The sequence below is a fragment of the Microchirus variegatus genome, assembly GCF_963457635.1.
Source record: "Microchirus variegatus genome assembly, chromosome: 22".
Classification (NCBI taxonomy): Eukaryota; Metazoa; Chordata; class Actinopteri; order Pleuronectiformes; family Soleidae; genus Microchirus; species Microchirus variegatus.
In genome coordinates, this window is record NC_139823.1 from 13,941,621 (window position 1) to 13,956,962 (window position 15,342).

Here is a 15,342-nt window from a genome sequence, read left to right on the forward strand (position 1 = left end):
TCCAGTTTCCATTCCTACTTTATTTCGTGCGGGGACCTGTAAAGTGGGATTCGCTAAGGAAGAATGCAACATTTAGCAGATATGGTACCACAGAGCACAAAACAAGGAAATTGATTCTGTCAAAGGCAATATTTGTGATAATGATCTCAATAAAAAGCATAGGGTGATTTCAAACAGCTTCAGCGGGGGATTCCCTCTGGAGATTTTACTCCTAACACAGCAGTGGTCTCCAACCAGCTTTACAATAAGTGCTGTTCACTTCATACTTCAGGCCAGCCTGTTACCTGATGTGCATCCTTTTCTCCGTATTCAAACCGGGGCTCGGCTTCAGAAGTCTGACATCAGCCCCGGCGTTAAGCGATGTTGATGTATACGTGTTTGATTTAGTCGACCAAAGAGTCACATCTGGGTCACAGATGTCTTTACATCCAGGGCCAGTGTTTTCATAGGCTGTGTCTAATGAGATTAATCCACCAGAGGCCTTTATCTAAGTGAACATACACCGCGAAATTAGATATACATACTGTTTTTGAAAGCAACGTCAAAGTGATATGTATTAATATAGGGGTCACGACTATTTTTCTTTATATCCTACGTTAGACTTTAATGTGTGTAACCTTTGAAAATAAGCTAATTACAGTTAGATTTTATTGCAACTGCAAGACAACTGCCGTTGGAGACTTGAAGGTTCCAAACCCTATAGTTACTCGAGCTGCAACTAACGATTATTTTGGTAATCGATTCATCTGTCGATTATTTCCTCGATTAATTGATTAATCGCTTGGTCCATAAAATGTCAGAAATTGTAAAAAAAAATGTTGATGTTCTGGAATGTCTTGTTTTGTCCACAAACCAAATTTTTAAAGGGATACTTCACCGATATGCATGTGGCTTTGTATTGCTAGAATAGCAGTAGTATATTTTAAAAACAAAACGTGCTTCCCTCCCTCAGTTTTTCACTGAGTTGTAAAAAAAATCTGTTTTGCCTTTTCCAAATTTGCCCTACTGTGAGTCAAATGATGCGAAACGCGTCATTTGACTCACAGTTGACTGATAGTTTTGCTTGACAGAGCCTGTTTTCAAATGTGACATTTGTTTCTGTTCATGAAGACCAAACACAGGCAGAACAATCGATAACAACAACAATCACCAACAGTCACACACTGCAGCCTTCACATCAAACAAGCTAACTCCTGCACTTACACAAACAGTGACTGAGATGAAGTACTAAAATACATAAATACAGGACCTTAATATAGAGTTGGTCCTCCTTTCGCAGCTATAACAGCTTCCACATTTCTTAGAAGACTTTCCCCATGAGTGTTTCTTGTGCCCGTTTATTCTATCGACGTATCATGGTTCTCCAACAGCCGTAAGTGTAACACCAGTGGTACGCGAGCTTCCTCTGATGGTACGTGGAGGTAAATCACAAATACTGTTCTACCGGGGTATGTGATGCATAGAAAATGAAACAAATAACTAAATAATAAAGTTACTTCGGGTCGGTATAAGCCACATTTCCTTCCAAATGTGACACAAAGTGTACATTTTCAGAATATTCTGCAAGCAATACATAAATAATAAATCAATATTTGTTGTGTTTACCTCCATTAGCCTATGCAAATATAACACGGTGGTGTAATCAAGATAAACCGGCCAGTTGTGTTTATTTTCCAGTGGAGTCTCCGTCTGACACTTATACACGTTCCACGTACGTATGTCGGGGAGTTTGTTTCCATTTATTTTTTTTTTCCACTTTTGCTTTAATTGATTCGTAATATTTTCCACTTCAGCTCAAGCGTAATAACAACAGTTTTTCCGTTCAAATTTATGTATTTCACTTCAAGACATACAACCAGTGCAAGAATGGACAATGTTCTGTGGCATATACAGTACATCGAGCAATTTATTGTTATATTTACATATATACATATATATATATATATATATGTATATATGTATATATAGGTGTTTGGTAAATATGCCTCAATTATACCTTTAAATAACAAGCAAATCAGCGACACACAGCGACCTTTTCTTTATAATCTTAGTGTGTTCATATCAGTGTGTGTGTGTGTGTGAGAGAGAGAGCACATGCTCCATTAACTCAACTCATAAAAGTAACACACAACAACATGTTTACTAACCTGAATGACCACATCTGAGGTTGCCAAGGGAAGCAGACACAACAACACCCAACCAGTTATTACTCTAATGCCTCACAGATGTTATATTTGTGAAGAGTTTTTTTTGTTGTTGTTGTTGTTTGTTTGTTTTACTTAACTTCCCAACGCAGTACAATAACTGTGCACTCTTAGAAATAAGCGGTTCCAAAAGTATTCTTCTACATGGGTTGAGGTTCTACCTGGAACCATTTGTTTTTCAAGGGTTCTTGGTAACACCAATGATGATAATGATCATTTTGATCCAGAGAACCCTTTAAAACCCCTTTCATGAATAAGGTTCCACCTGGAACCAAAAAGGGTTCTCCTATGAGGACAAGCCGAAGGACCTTATATGGTTCTACTTAGCACTTTTATTTCTAAGAGTGTGGTGCCATGAAAGCATGCATGTATTCTTGAAAGCCAAATTGAACAATGTGGAGACAAAAATGGATGACAGAGGTGTTTTATGGTGTAAATCGTCCATAATGATGTTATTTGATGATTTTTTTTGTAGCTGGAATTGTTGTGGAATTGAACGGACACCTGGTATAACCTTTACATAGATGTGGCAGAAAGTGCTGGCTCCGACAGCCTTTGCTCAGCTGGAAACATTCTTGAGGTATCGCATTGCAATTTTTTTGGAACAAAAATATTCCCCCCACCATTTTTGGGCAGGCTCCAATTCCAGGGACCCACCCCACGCGATTTTTAACAGTGTTTTCCTGATCTAGTGTTACAACTATAGGAAGATCTGGACCCCTTTTTTCCTGGAAAGGGAGGAAAAACACTTCCAATCCTCTCAAAACAACACCCCCAGTGTACAGGAAAAAAGCTCAACAATGTAAACGGTAAACACAACTGTCACGCGGCCAGAGTGGAGCGACAACAAATTAAAACACGAGCGGGGAAAAAAGTGCAAACTGTTTTTCTTCCCGACTTTGAAAGAGTCTCGTCAGAGCCGGCGCGCGGCTCCGTCTTGTGCCCATAAAAGCAGAGGGCCTACTGGGGAGCAGAGATGGCACGCAGCAGTTTGTAATCACCATCACTCTGCCTCCATGACACTTTGGGGAGACTTCCACCCAGCGAGCATTTGATTAAAGCAACAGCAGAGAGTCAAGTCTCATTTCTGTGCCAATGCAACACTGGAGGGGCCTGCATGTGCAGGGGAGCAGATGTGCAGCGTCTTTGCAAGAAAAAAAAAAAAGACGGTGTCACGGACCCAGATGAAGGACAGCACTCTGAGGGGCCGACGGCACAACGTGCCATCTGTTATGACTTTGAGAATTGTACGTCACGTATTGTATTGTTTTTCAGGAAAGAGTGTGTGTGTGTGTGTGCGTGTGTGTGTGTAGCACACTTTATTTGATGTGATCCTAAACGTATCCATAACTATACTTTAAACGGCTTGCTGAGTTTCAGATGCTTCCTTCAGGAAGGAGGTTTTTCCTTTCACCCAAAGGGAGATCGCCCTCTGAGTGCGACTGTTTTGAATTTGTGATGTATTACAACAGTGATCATCTGTGAAGCGGTCTGTAGGTGAAACTGTCCTTCGGGGACATGAAAGTTTTACTTTACCTTACCTAGAAATTATCCACATAGCTTCAGGTGATAAAAATCTCTCTTTCTTCTTCTTCTTCTTCTTCTCTCGGCTTCTCCCTTTAGGGGTTGCCACAGAGGATCGACAATAAAAATGTGCTCTCACCTGACACGTGACATGTACTTAAAGTGACATAATTTACTGTTGTAATCATTAACTTCAAGCCTTTTATTGGATTTAATTGAGCCAATGACTGTTTTGACTTTGGAAATGTTTAACTGTACTGTACAGCAATTCTTTTCCACTTAATAGCCGGCGATAAACTTTAAAGGTTTTATATATATATACGTGAGATTTAAACATTAATACAGCAGCAATGAGACACATCTCTTTCTTAAACCAATAAACTGGGCTGATCCATCAACAATTATCACAATAGAAGTTTCAAAACACATAAATGAAGATTTTTCTTTCAAAAGGTAGGACACAAATATTCACCAGTGAGTCACAAAATAAAATATTTGAACTATCTAATGAGCAAATATGTCGTATATCAACAACTTTGATTTCCAGTATGAAAAGGCTGTATAACTGTAACTGTGAGATAAAGCAGTGAAAATATTCTATTCTACTATAATATATATTATATTATAAGGGGAGTCTTTTCGTTAAAAAGCGAAAATCTCGAAGTTCCTGATCTGAACATACACAGGTACACACCAAGAAAAAAAGCAAAGGAAAATGATTTCTTTGCATTTTTTATTATTTTATTTACTTATGATAACCATAATGACAATTTATATATATATATACATATATATATATGTATATATATATGTTTTTTTTTTCTCAAATTAGACCCTACAGTATTTCAGATACAGACCTCTACCAAATGGTTGAGACGTCTGTTCATAATAAACCTGGTTTGCATAATTCATAAAGTACAACATTCACAACATTCACAAGTCCCATTAAGTGTTAGCGAGTTCAACTTGATGCATTTTTCAACGAGATATATAGTGACTTAAAGTGTGGTCGACCAAATGGTTGAGTAGTACCTTAAAGGGTTAAAGTAAAATGGCAAAGTTTCGTCCACTATCAGGCTAAAAAGTCATCACACAAAAGCTCCTTTCACGTCTTATTTCACTTTTATCTTCAGTGTCAAAGGAGACGTGGTGTCAACTGACCTCTAACAATAGTCACTTACATTCTGTCGTCTCTAGAAGTATTTCTCTTCCTTTTACTTAAATTTAAAGGTGCATTATGTAATAAATCTAAAGCAACTGGCCATAAAATCCTCCAAATATGTCACAGAGACTCACGAATAATGTTCATATAACAAACTGAACTCACCAACAACAACAATACAGCCAAAATATTTCCATTAAAAAAAATATATTGCAGACTGCAAATCATGTTTTGGCATGTGGCGCCACCTATCGGCGTCTACCAATCATTGCAGTCAGTAAAGTCTCAGCTGCCGAGCAACCACGAGTTGCCAGTTACGTCAGAAAACGAAACCTAAAAGACCTCGGTATTTTGAATTTGAATGTAGTAACCGTTTTTGGCCACATTCTTACATATGGCACCTTTAACCCAGTTATTCCACATTATTATGTCTATTACAGTGTATTGTGTGAGTGTGCACGAAGTCACGAAACTGTGATACAACTTATTTAACTCGATCATAAAAAAAAAAAAAGACATCCAACGACATCTATGAGCGAATATGTTTTCCCACACCATCCAGACAGACTCTGCGGTTTTCAAATATTGAACAGACCCCTTGTTGATCGGAGCCGTCGAGGACAGCGCGGAGACCATGACACCCACGGCGAGTTTAATGCGTAAATCCTGTGGAAAAGACCGGTTGCCGTGGAGACCAGACGCAGGTTTCCTAGCAGGAGTGCAGAAAAAAGAGGTGTATCGTTGCCCTAATAACCCCCCCACACCTTTCGTCAAGGAAGAGCTGTTTTTTGTGGATGATGTTATTGAGTCGGAAAAGACGTGCGGGGCCCTGTGTCTGACAGCTTCTTCCCACAGACTGCGAGGGTTTCAGCCACAGGTCACTGTGTAAAACAGCGGCAACCAAAAAAGCTGAGGAGAGAACTCCTGGAGGTGTTGAACTGTGTGAGCTGAAGGGAGATTGTTCACATTCTCACAGCACGTACGTACAGGAGAAGGACGATGATGACGGAAGTAAAAAGAAATAAATATAATACTGGTTATGACTGGAGTCTCCTGCCAGCGTCTGAGTCTCTGTGAGAGAGAGCTCAGTTGGTAAAATGGGTTTATTTTAAAAACACAGCTCACAAATGTGACGATTACAGATTTTATATTGATAATAAATGTCTTTCTGGTTATGAATTTGGTAGTTTCTCTCTCTGTGTGTACTTATATTTCCACCTTGTATTTGTAAATGAGGCAGAACCTCATTTCCGAGAAACTGGTTAAATTTAGGGCTTTAGATTTGAATTGTGGTCGTGTTGAGGTTTGGGTTGATGATTAGTCATGGTTAAGGTTAGGGGAAATCTCTGGTTTTATAATGTATTATTCATGGCCAGGGACAGACAGAACATCAGGCCCGGCATTCTGGCCCGGGTGTGACTAAAGCTTTGCCTTTAACTGTTGGTGTAATGTCCCTGAATAGAATATATTATATACCTGTAAATATGACCTAATATTACTATGTTTACATGTTATCTGACTCCAGATGGCATTTGCGTGCTCCTGTGTGGCTTAGATTTGGTTACATTACCATTTGAAAATTGATAGTTGTAACACTTTAGATTAGAGAAAACATTACTAACACATATAAGTAGCATTTTAGCAAATTTATTAGTAATCATTAAGCACATATTAACACCTTATTCTACCTCTATTACGACGTGAATTAAGATTTTTCCTATATAAGGGGGTTAATACGTGCTTAATATTTACTATTAAAGGGCTAGTATGCTACTTATGTTAGTGAGCACCTAGTTAATGGTGAATATGTGTTCCCTAATCTAAAGTGTAACCTGTAATAAAAACAGTGGATTTGTATGTAACTGTAACTGTTGAAGCATTTAGCCTCAGCTTTCATCCAAATAACATTTGACAGAATGTGAAACTGCTCCATACTGGAGCAACAGCATCCCAGAGTACATGAAATTATTGCCAAATGGCGCCACCCTGAGGTCACTTATTCACACTGACACAAGTGTCTGGGAATAATTTAGTCGTCCAGTCTTTACTTGATAAAATAAGAAACGCTGAAGCTACAGTGATTATATTAACACATAGATAACTCATTCTTAACAAAACACATTTAATAAAAGTAACTTGATCCAACACCTTCCTCACATTCTCTCCATATTCACAGAGTGAATGGTTGCCCTCCTCACCTTCGTCTTTGTTTTCTGGAGCCAATACACAACAGAGATGATCCCCAGTGTACTTACAAGAAGAAATGCAAAGAGGACGTAAAGTGCGACTTCAGCGTCTTGAGATGACAGCTCCAGCCCCAGGAAGTCTACCGCCGTGTTCAGAGGCACAACAGAGACAGTTGTATGAAGTGAGTTTTCTGTCACAGGGGGCGCACTTGTAGCTGGTGCAAAAAGAAAGCAAACAGTAGAGTATTTTGTTTTCATACTATAGATAGCTTGATGCTACTTAATTATTTTTTTTTTGGATATATGGACAATATATTTAGTTACCTTCAGGTCCAGGGTTCAAGCATTCATGAGGCCCAAGGGCTGGGTCTGGGAAGCCGTTGCAGGTGATGATGGAGGCGTATCGAGATGCAGAGTTTTTAGCGATGCGAGGAAAACTCCGGTCAGAGCGGTTCACAAAGAAGAGTCCAAAGCGCTCAGAGTAGCCCGCAGCCCACTCAAAGTTGTCCATTAAAGACCAGGCTGTGTAGCCTCTGAGGTCGACTCCGTCCAGAACTTGAGCTGAAAGACAACAATAACCACTACACTTGTGCTCATGATACATAATAACATGATTCATTCATAGGCTGAGTCCAAAATACCTTTAAGGGCCTGGTTAATGTAGTTCTCATAAAAGTGTGTCCTGTGGATGTCGTTCAAGTCCACCGGTCCTCTTTCTGAAACCCCATTCTCTGTGACATAGACAGGCGGGTTTCCATACTCGTCCTTGATGAACTTGAGGATTTTCCTGAATCCAAATGGAGTGATCTTCAACCAGGAGGAGCCAGATTCGAGCCATGTGCGGTCGTGTGTGACTCCAACGCCCCTGAACAACAGATTTGACTCAAAATGTCATACAAACACATGTTGGCATCAGCCGACAGGGCAGAGTCGTGTGAGAAACGGAAATAAAAAATAAAGACCCACCTGTCGCCTTCATAATCCTGCCGATTTCCCATATCAATAGGGAATGAAAGGACTGAACAGTAATGGTTTAAGCCAAAGTAATCATGCGTTCCGTTGATCCTCTTGATTTCCTCAGGAGTGAACTCAGGAAGTCTAGAGAAGAAAGACATCTTTTGAAGGAAAACATTCTGAGATTTCTTCAGATTATGTGTGAGTGTGAGCTGAGCGTCACAACATGCAGGTACTAATTAAGTCTCCAATACCAAATGTACATTAAATGTCTCAATAATAACAGTATATAACACGACCTATGCATTTACCGTGACGTTGGGAGACCTGCAGCGAGGCTTCTTTTGCGAACAATTGTTTTCATCAAGTCGGGATAATCACCGTTGAAGATGGGATGGGCAAACCAGCCGATGGAGAACTGCAGAGTGAATCATCATCATGCTCTCTAAATATCAGCCATGACTACTAGAAAGTATTTAGCCTACATCTATTCGGCTGTACCTGCAGGTAGCGGTCGGCTGAATCCACGTCCTCCTGCTTGTACGGGTTACGCGGCTCCACCCAGTCAGAATTAACGGTAATGGAGATGATGCCGCCCTGTGTGGCGCGATACTTGTCATTATAGAGGTGCCAAGCCTCAGCGTGGGCCTTGATCAGGTTGTGAGCTGTAATGTATTGTTTACCTACGACGCCTGAAAGATTAGATGTAGTATTAATCATCATATGATATACTTGGGTATGGTAATAAAATAACATATGTTATCTTGTACACTATCTACTAAATAGCCATCATAAGAAAATACTGATTTCGAGCTCTGACTAACTTTGTTCGTTCTATATATAGTAATTTCCAAGATTAAGCTTCTTCTTTTCTTCCAGGAGAACTCCTTCTGCATCTTGTATTTAAGCTACAATTATGTAGTTTTGCATTATCTTCTCAACCTGGATTACCTGGAGCAAAGAAACCGTATCCGTAGCCAAGGTTTGCAATAATGTAGGGCTCATTTAGGGTAATCCAGAACTTCACTTTGTGCCCAAGTCGGCTGAATAAAACATCGGCATAATCTTTAAATCTGTGCACAATGGTTTCATTCTCCCACCCCCCCACCGTCTGCAGTGCCAGGGGAAGATCCCAGTGGTACAGCGTGACCTAAAAGAGGAAACAATTATTAGAGCTAATTAGTTAAAATAACAACTAACATGATTAATATTGATTTACAAGGCTGGTACCAATATTATTAAAAACAATTACCTACCTGTGGCTGAATATTTGCAGCTGCCAATGCATCGATTAACCTGATGTAGTAGCTGAGTCCAGCTTCATTGATGCGGTTGTTGGTGCCATCAGGAAGCACCCTGGGCCACGACACAGACATGCGATAGTAGGACACCTTCAGCTTCTTCAGCACCTCCACGTCTTCATCGATCTTGTTGTAGCTGTCACAAGCAACATCGCCATCATCACTGTTGGCCACTTTCAAAGGAATATGGGCAAATTGGTCCCAGATGCTCGGTCCTTTGCCGTCGGCTCTCCAGCTCCCTTCAACCTCAAAAGGCAAGAAAAATAGTATTTCATTACCAGACACACCAGCCTGCACCACCACTGTGGCCCTAAAATGATCTAAAATGTGTGAGTTGTGAGACTGCATTGTGCCACGATGAAGTCATCTCCCACAACGCCCTACCTGGTAAGCAGCGCTGGCAGTGCTCCAGTTAAAGGTTTCAGGAAAGCGTCCGTAAAGCACCTTCTCCTCATCTGGTAATGGGAAACCATTGTCCTTCATGACCTGGTAGTAATAGTGAGCCGAGCGTTTGGGAGTCCGTGGTCTGCTTGGATTGGTGAAGTCCACGTGGTACAACCCAAATCCAACGTTGTACCCATTAAGCCACTCAAAAGAATCCATGAGTGACGTTGCTATGTATCCTTTCACCTTAACACCATCAAGATCGTGGGCTGCATATAGTAGAAAAGCAGAGAGATATACAATAATTAGTAATAAAGAGACAGCATAAAGAGCAAAACCTTGCAAATCTATTTAGACTTACCCTTTAAAGCCTCATCGACATATGTTTTGTAGTAGAATATTCTGTCTAAGTCATCAAACGTACTCATGCTGTCTGTAGCTACTCCATTCTCAGTAATATAAATGTCTGGCCCTCCATACTCCTCTTTGATCCAGTTGAGGAGTCTTCTCAAGCCCCATGCGACAGCTCTCTGGTTACTGATGGCTGTGGTTGGTGAATCACTTTCCTCTGCTTCTGACACATCCTTGTCATATTCATAAGATGCTGGGCTTAGCCGAGCTGTAACATGGCTCACTATCTTTGTCGTGTAGTGGTTTATGCAGAACATGTCAGCAGTTCCTCTGACGAAACTCTTTTCTTCTTCAGTGAAGGAAGGAAGTCTTGACCCCGAAAGGCCCTGGAGTTCACTTTTGCTCGCAACTTGCCACTTCATTGCATCAGGATAGTCACCATTTTTTAAAATAGGGTGAGCAAACCAGCCAAGTTGGAACTGCAGAGCACGATCAGCAGCCTCCACCTCTCTGTGAACATTAACATCTTTAGGTTCAATCCAGTCAGCACTGAGAGCAATGGATACTAGACCACCTTGGGATTTGCGATACTTGTCATCATATGTATGGTAGGCCTTAGCATGAGCTTTTATCAGGTTGTGTGCAACTCTGTATGGTGCAGTTGCTGGACTTTTAACATTTGGTGGGATCTGTCCAAGTCCATATCCTGACCATGCAATTGTGTGAGGCTGGTTGAAGGTCATCCAGAATTTCACTCTGTTCCCAAAAGTGGCAAAGCAGAAGTCACAGAAGTCATTAAAAATGTCAATCATGTCTGTGTTGTCCCAACCTTTGATGGTCTGCAGAGCTTGAGGGAGGTCCCAGTGATAGAGAGTCACCATGGGGGTGATGTTATACGCTAAGAGACCATCAATGAGTCTGTTGTAGTAGTCGACACCTTTCTGGTTCATGGAGGTCCGCCGGCCATCAGGAAAGATCCTGGACCAGGACAAAGAGAATCTGTATGACTTCACCCTCAGAGCTCGCAGCATGTAGAGGTCTTCATCAAGTCTGTGGTAGCTGTCACAGGCTACATCACCAGTGGGTTTACCAGGAATACTGTCAGGTTTTTGAGTGAATGTATCCCAAACACTGGGCCCCTTCCCATCTGCATTCCAGCCACCTTCAATCTGGTAAGATGATGATGATACTCCCCAACTGAAGCCATGAGGGAAGGTACCATAGTGGTAAAGTTTTCTCTGGAAATTACTTTGGCTGGAGAATTTCCTCCAGACATCCTTGGCTTGTGATGGGACTGTGGAAGGTGGCATTGGGGGAACTTTATGTGGTTGCATGTTGTTCACTTCTCTTACATGAACCAACTGTTTTCTGGAAGCGAAACCGTTCTTCTCAATAACCTCAGAGTAAAAATAGGCAGACTGCTTTGGAGTCCTGGGTCTGTCAGACAGGTCAAAGTTGACATGGTGAAGTCCAAACCGTTCACTGTAGCCTTGTGGGCCCTCAAAACCATCCATGAGTGACTGAACAGTAAAACGCTGCACATTTACTCCATCCAGATGTATAGCTGTTGAGATAAAAAAGACAGAAAACTTAATTTTAAAAGAGAAGTCTTGATACAGTAGATTTAGTATGAATGAAAGTATGAAGTATGAATGAAATCATCAACAGACAAATAAATCATAATCACAGAGGACAAAATAAACACAGTAAATTGAAATTTAATTTCCTCATCGTAAAACCAAATTCAGTCGTAAAAAATATCATCAGCATACCTTTCAGGGCCTCATTGATGTAACTCCTCATGTAGTCTATTCTGCTCGTGTCATTGAGTGTGTCCCCTCTGTAATCTGTTGGCATACCATTCCCAGTTATATGAACAGGCACTTTGGTAACATTCAGATATTCTTTGGAAATGTAGTTCAGGAGCCTTCGGAGACCCCAGGGTGCAGAGTATATCCAGTCAGAAGCTGTAGAGGACCATGATGGATCCACATGTGCCTGGAAGTCACCAACCCCCTGAGGACCAGGGGTGCAGCCACCATCACTGCTGTTGACCAGCCTGGAGGTGTAGTGGTTTAAACCTAAAAAGTCTGCTGTTCCATGAATCCTCTTTTTCTCTTCAGGAGTGAAAACTGGAAGCCTCGCCGGCTCAGAGAGGGGACACGCTTTTCTTTTCTCTTCAATTTGGGCCTTCAGTGTTGCAGGATAATCTCCATCTACAAATATGGGATGTGCAAGCCAGCCCAACATGAACTGCAGGTAACGATCTGCAGCTGCTATGTCTTCAGGTCTGGAGGGGTTTTTGGGCTCTGCCCAGTCAGAATTCAAAGCGATGCCCGCTTTTCCTCCTTGTTTCTTCCTGTATTTGTCATTGTAGACATGCCAAGTCTCAGCATGGGACTTCAGTATATTATGAGTGGCCTGCAAAGATGAAAATAGTGTAAGGTAAATGTATAATAAAGACATATATAGCAGCATAGATGCACGTTATGATCATGATTTAATGCTCACCTGATAGGATGCAACCACATAGTCCTTTATTCCAGGAGGATGCTCACCAGTGCCGTACCCAGCATGGCTCACCACCCAGGGGCTACTGAATGTGTTCCAGGTCTGGACCCTGTCTCCAAACCTGGAGAAGCAGAAGTCTGCATAGTCCTTGAAAGCTTCAACAATGGAGGTGTTGGTCCATCCACCGTGATCCTGCAGTGACTGAGGCAGATCCCAGTGGAAGAGAGTGACAACAGGCTGTATGCCAGAGTCAATGAGTGCATTGATCAACTTGTCATAGAAGAGAGCCCCTTTCTCTGATTGGCTGCTTCGGTGGCCTGAAGGGAAAATACGGGCCCAGGAGATGGAAAACTGGTAGGTGGTGACATGAAGACCTCTCAGGAGGTAGACATCATAATCCACCTTGTGGAAACTGTCACAGGCTAGATCAGCTGTCTGATTTGAAAAGGCCATGTCTTGGTGACCAAAGCGGTCCCAGATGGTTTCCCCCTTTCCACCTTCTGACCAACCACCTTCAACCTTGAAGGATTCACTGGAGGTGGCCCACTGGAAGTCGGCAGGGAAGGATTCGTTCAGGAAGGTGTCACGCTGAGACGAGGTCATGGTGGCAAAGTTGCTCCAAGTTTTGCAGTAGTTCACGGAACATGTTGGTGTGACAAGACTGTTTCTGTTGTAGGCATCATCCCTTTGATTGGATGGTGTGAAGATTAGGGAAACCATGAAATTAGATGAAAATCAAGGTGAAATGCATCACATAATTGGAATAAACTGACCATGTAGAGTCACAAAACAACTTCACATTGATTGGTTAATATTATACCTTTTTGGTGTAGCGTCGACTGGCCATAACAGATCCATCATGTCTAACCCAATAACATTTTGGTCTGTGAAAGTACAATAAAGAGTGTGTTACAGCATGTATATATATATAAACTACAGTTACATAATCACATGCATAATCGAAAACTGTACCTGTTAATGTTTTGGTATCAGACAGGAAGTCATAAGGAGAACAACCATCGATGATCACCTCATAAAAGAGAACCGGTTTATGTCCACACTTTCCCTTTAAAAAACAATCATAATACTTTTAACACAACTACAAAGATAGCCGTAGTTATTATTTATAGAACAGAATATTGTCAACAGCTACATACCATGAGATTTTGCAGTTTTTCCCACAGTTTCCTGCCAGAGTTGCAGTCATAGTGAACTTTGATAGAGAGGAAATCTACATATTTCTGGAAGGGAGATGTTTGTGTTACTTCATTACTTTTCTCTCACATAAATAAAAAAAAATCATCAGCTCAACATGTTTATCAAACAGCTTGAGCTCTGAAAACACACTTTTTTTAAATGTAACTGTGAGATCTTACCAGGTGTTGAGTGTCACAGATGACTGGGATTTTACTGCCATTCACTGCAACTGATACTTGTCCATCTGCAACAAATGACATGTCATTTGAGTTAATAATTTACTGTTTCCCACTGCTATGAATCTCTTCGCATTCTCCTTATCGTCACCTCCAAATGGCACTAAAGGTAAACAGATTAAAGCATTATCTCAGCCAGTGTTGCCATAATCAGTGTGCTTGTGATAAACATGCACGACAGATAAACTGTCACAAAATATTATCATATGTCAAAGTTAATTCCACTTTGCTCTTAGCGTAGGCAGTGATTATTGATCGATGCTGTGATAAAGAATGAAAAACAGATCAATTGGGCTTTATTGGTGTCTATATACACATAAAACTATCCAAAAACCTTTGTCATCATCAGATCGTTTACCTCTCTTGAAAAATCAATGTTTAAAATAATACATGTTGTAAGGCATCTCCATTTCTCCAGCCACATTTGGTTCTTACTACTGACTTCTAATTTCAGCTGCAGCCTTTAAACAGGAAATGTCGAGCTTTGTAATTATCTAGGCGTAGCACATGACACAATAAGACACACTGATCTCCTACCTCTCTCAGGAAACAGCTGGTGGTATCGACGGTAGACTGTGGCGTGTGCATCAAGGGCATTTTGTAGCTCGGCACCCTTTAGCTCGTCCAAGCTGCTCAGCGTCACCCACGAGTCCACGAGTTCTCCAAACTCCCCAAACACAAACTCTGCATACTGTTCAAACATGTTTACCAGCTCCTGGCTCTCCCAGCCTCCATACCTTGATCTCAGAGCATCTGGCACGGTGGAGCCGTGAAGAACAACCAGGGGCTGAAGGCCAACCTCCAGCAGCTGTTTCAGCAGGCTCTGGTAACAGGTAACCACAGTCGTTTGAGCCTGTTTAGGAAGGCCTGAAGGTAAGAGTTGAGCCCACGACAGCAGCACTTTGAATCGGGTCACCCCTCTGCTCTTCAGGTACTCAAAGTACTGTCGAGAGCTTGGAGGTAGGGGACGACTGCAGTCAAATGTGTTCAGCAATGCCCCCTCAGAAGCCTCTGCATGCAGGCTCTTCACCTGCTCATTGGTCATGGGACCGGCGAGGAACATGGTCTGATCGCCATGTCTCTGACACCCAAACAGCGTCATCAAACACAGAAACACAACTGTCCCCAGTAAGGACATATTGTCAATCTAGTGGGGGAAGTGATCCAGACTTTGTGTAGCTATCCATTTATAGTGTTCCTGTTTACAAGCTTGGAATTTCAGTCTGACAAGTTTCATCACATTTGCTTGTTTTGTAAGCTGGGGTCATGACTGCCGTGATGCTTTATGATGTTTGGCACATAATGTTCATAAGCAGCCTTGAAAGCTGCTGA

General features: G+C 41.5%; 1 protein-coding gene across 1 annotated transcript in view; it reads right to left on the reverse strand.

Moving 5' to 3' along the window:
• The window catches only part of LOC310943168 (lactase/phlorizin hydrolase-like), a gene marked incomplete at both ends in the record, with an annotated part of 68,890 nt that extends 53,742 nt beyond the window's left edge, over window positions 1-15,148 (reverse strand). Inside the window, 15 exons of the mRNA XM_083908694.1 lie at window positions 7,089-7,291; window positions 7,401-7,637; window positions 7,718-7,941; window positions 8,043-8,174; window positions 8,342-8,448; window positions 8,532-8,722; window positions 8,982-9,180; window positions 9,287-9,577; window positions 9,716-9,984; window positions 10,077-11,630; window positions 11,839-12,487; window positions 12,578-13,262; window positions 13,760-13,818; window positions 13,954-14,018; window positions 14,548-15,148. Of these exons, the coding sequence (XP_083764820.1) occupies window positions 7,089-7,291; window positions 7,401-7,637; window positions 7,718-7,941; window positions 8,043-8,174; window positions 8,342-8,448; window positions 8,532-8,722; window positions 8,982-9,180; window positions 9,287-9,577; window positions 9,716-9,984; window positions 10,077-11,630; window positions 11,839-12,487; window positions 12,578-13,262; window positions 13,760-13,818; window positions 13,954-14,018; window positions 14,548-15,148 (5,466 nt within the window). The remainder of the gene's footprint in view (window positions 1-7,088; window positions 7,292-7,400; window positions 7,638-7,717; window positions 7,942-8,042; window positions 8,175-8,341; window positions 8,449-8,531; window positions 8,723-8,981; window positions 9,181-9,286; window positions 9,578-9,715; window positions 9,985-10,076; window positions 11,631-11,838; window positions 12,488-12,577; window positions 13,263-13,759; window positions 13,819-13,953; window positions 14,019-14,547) is intronic.
• Between the last annotated feature and the right edge of the window lie 194 nt (window positions 15,149-15,342).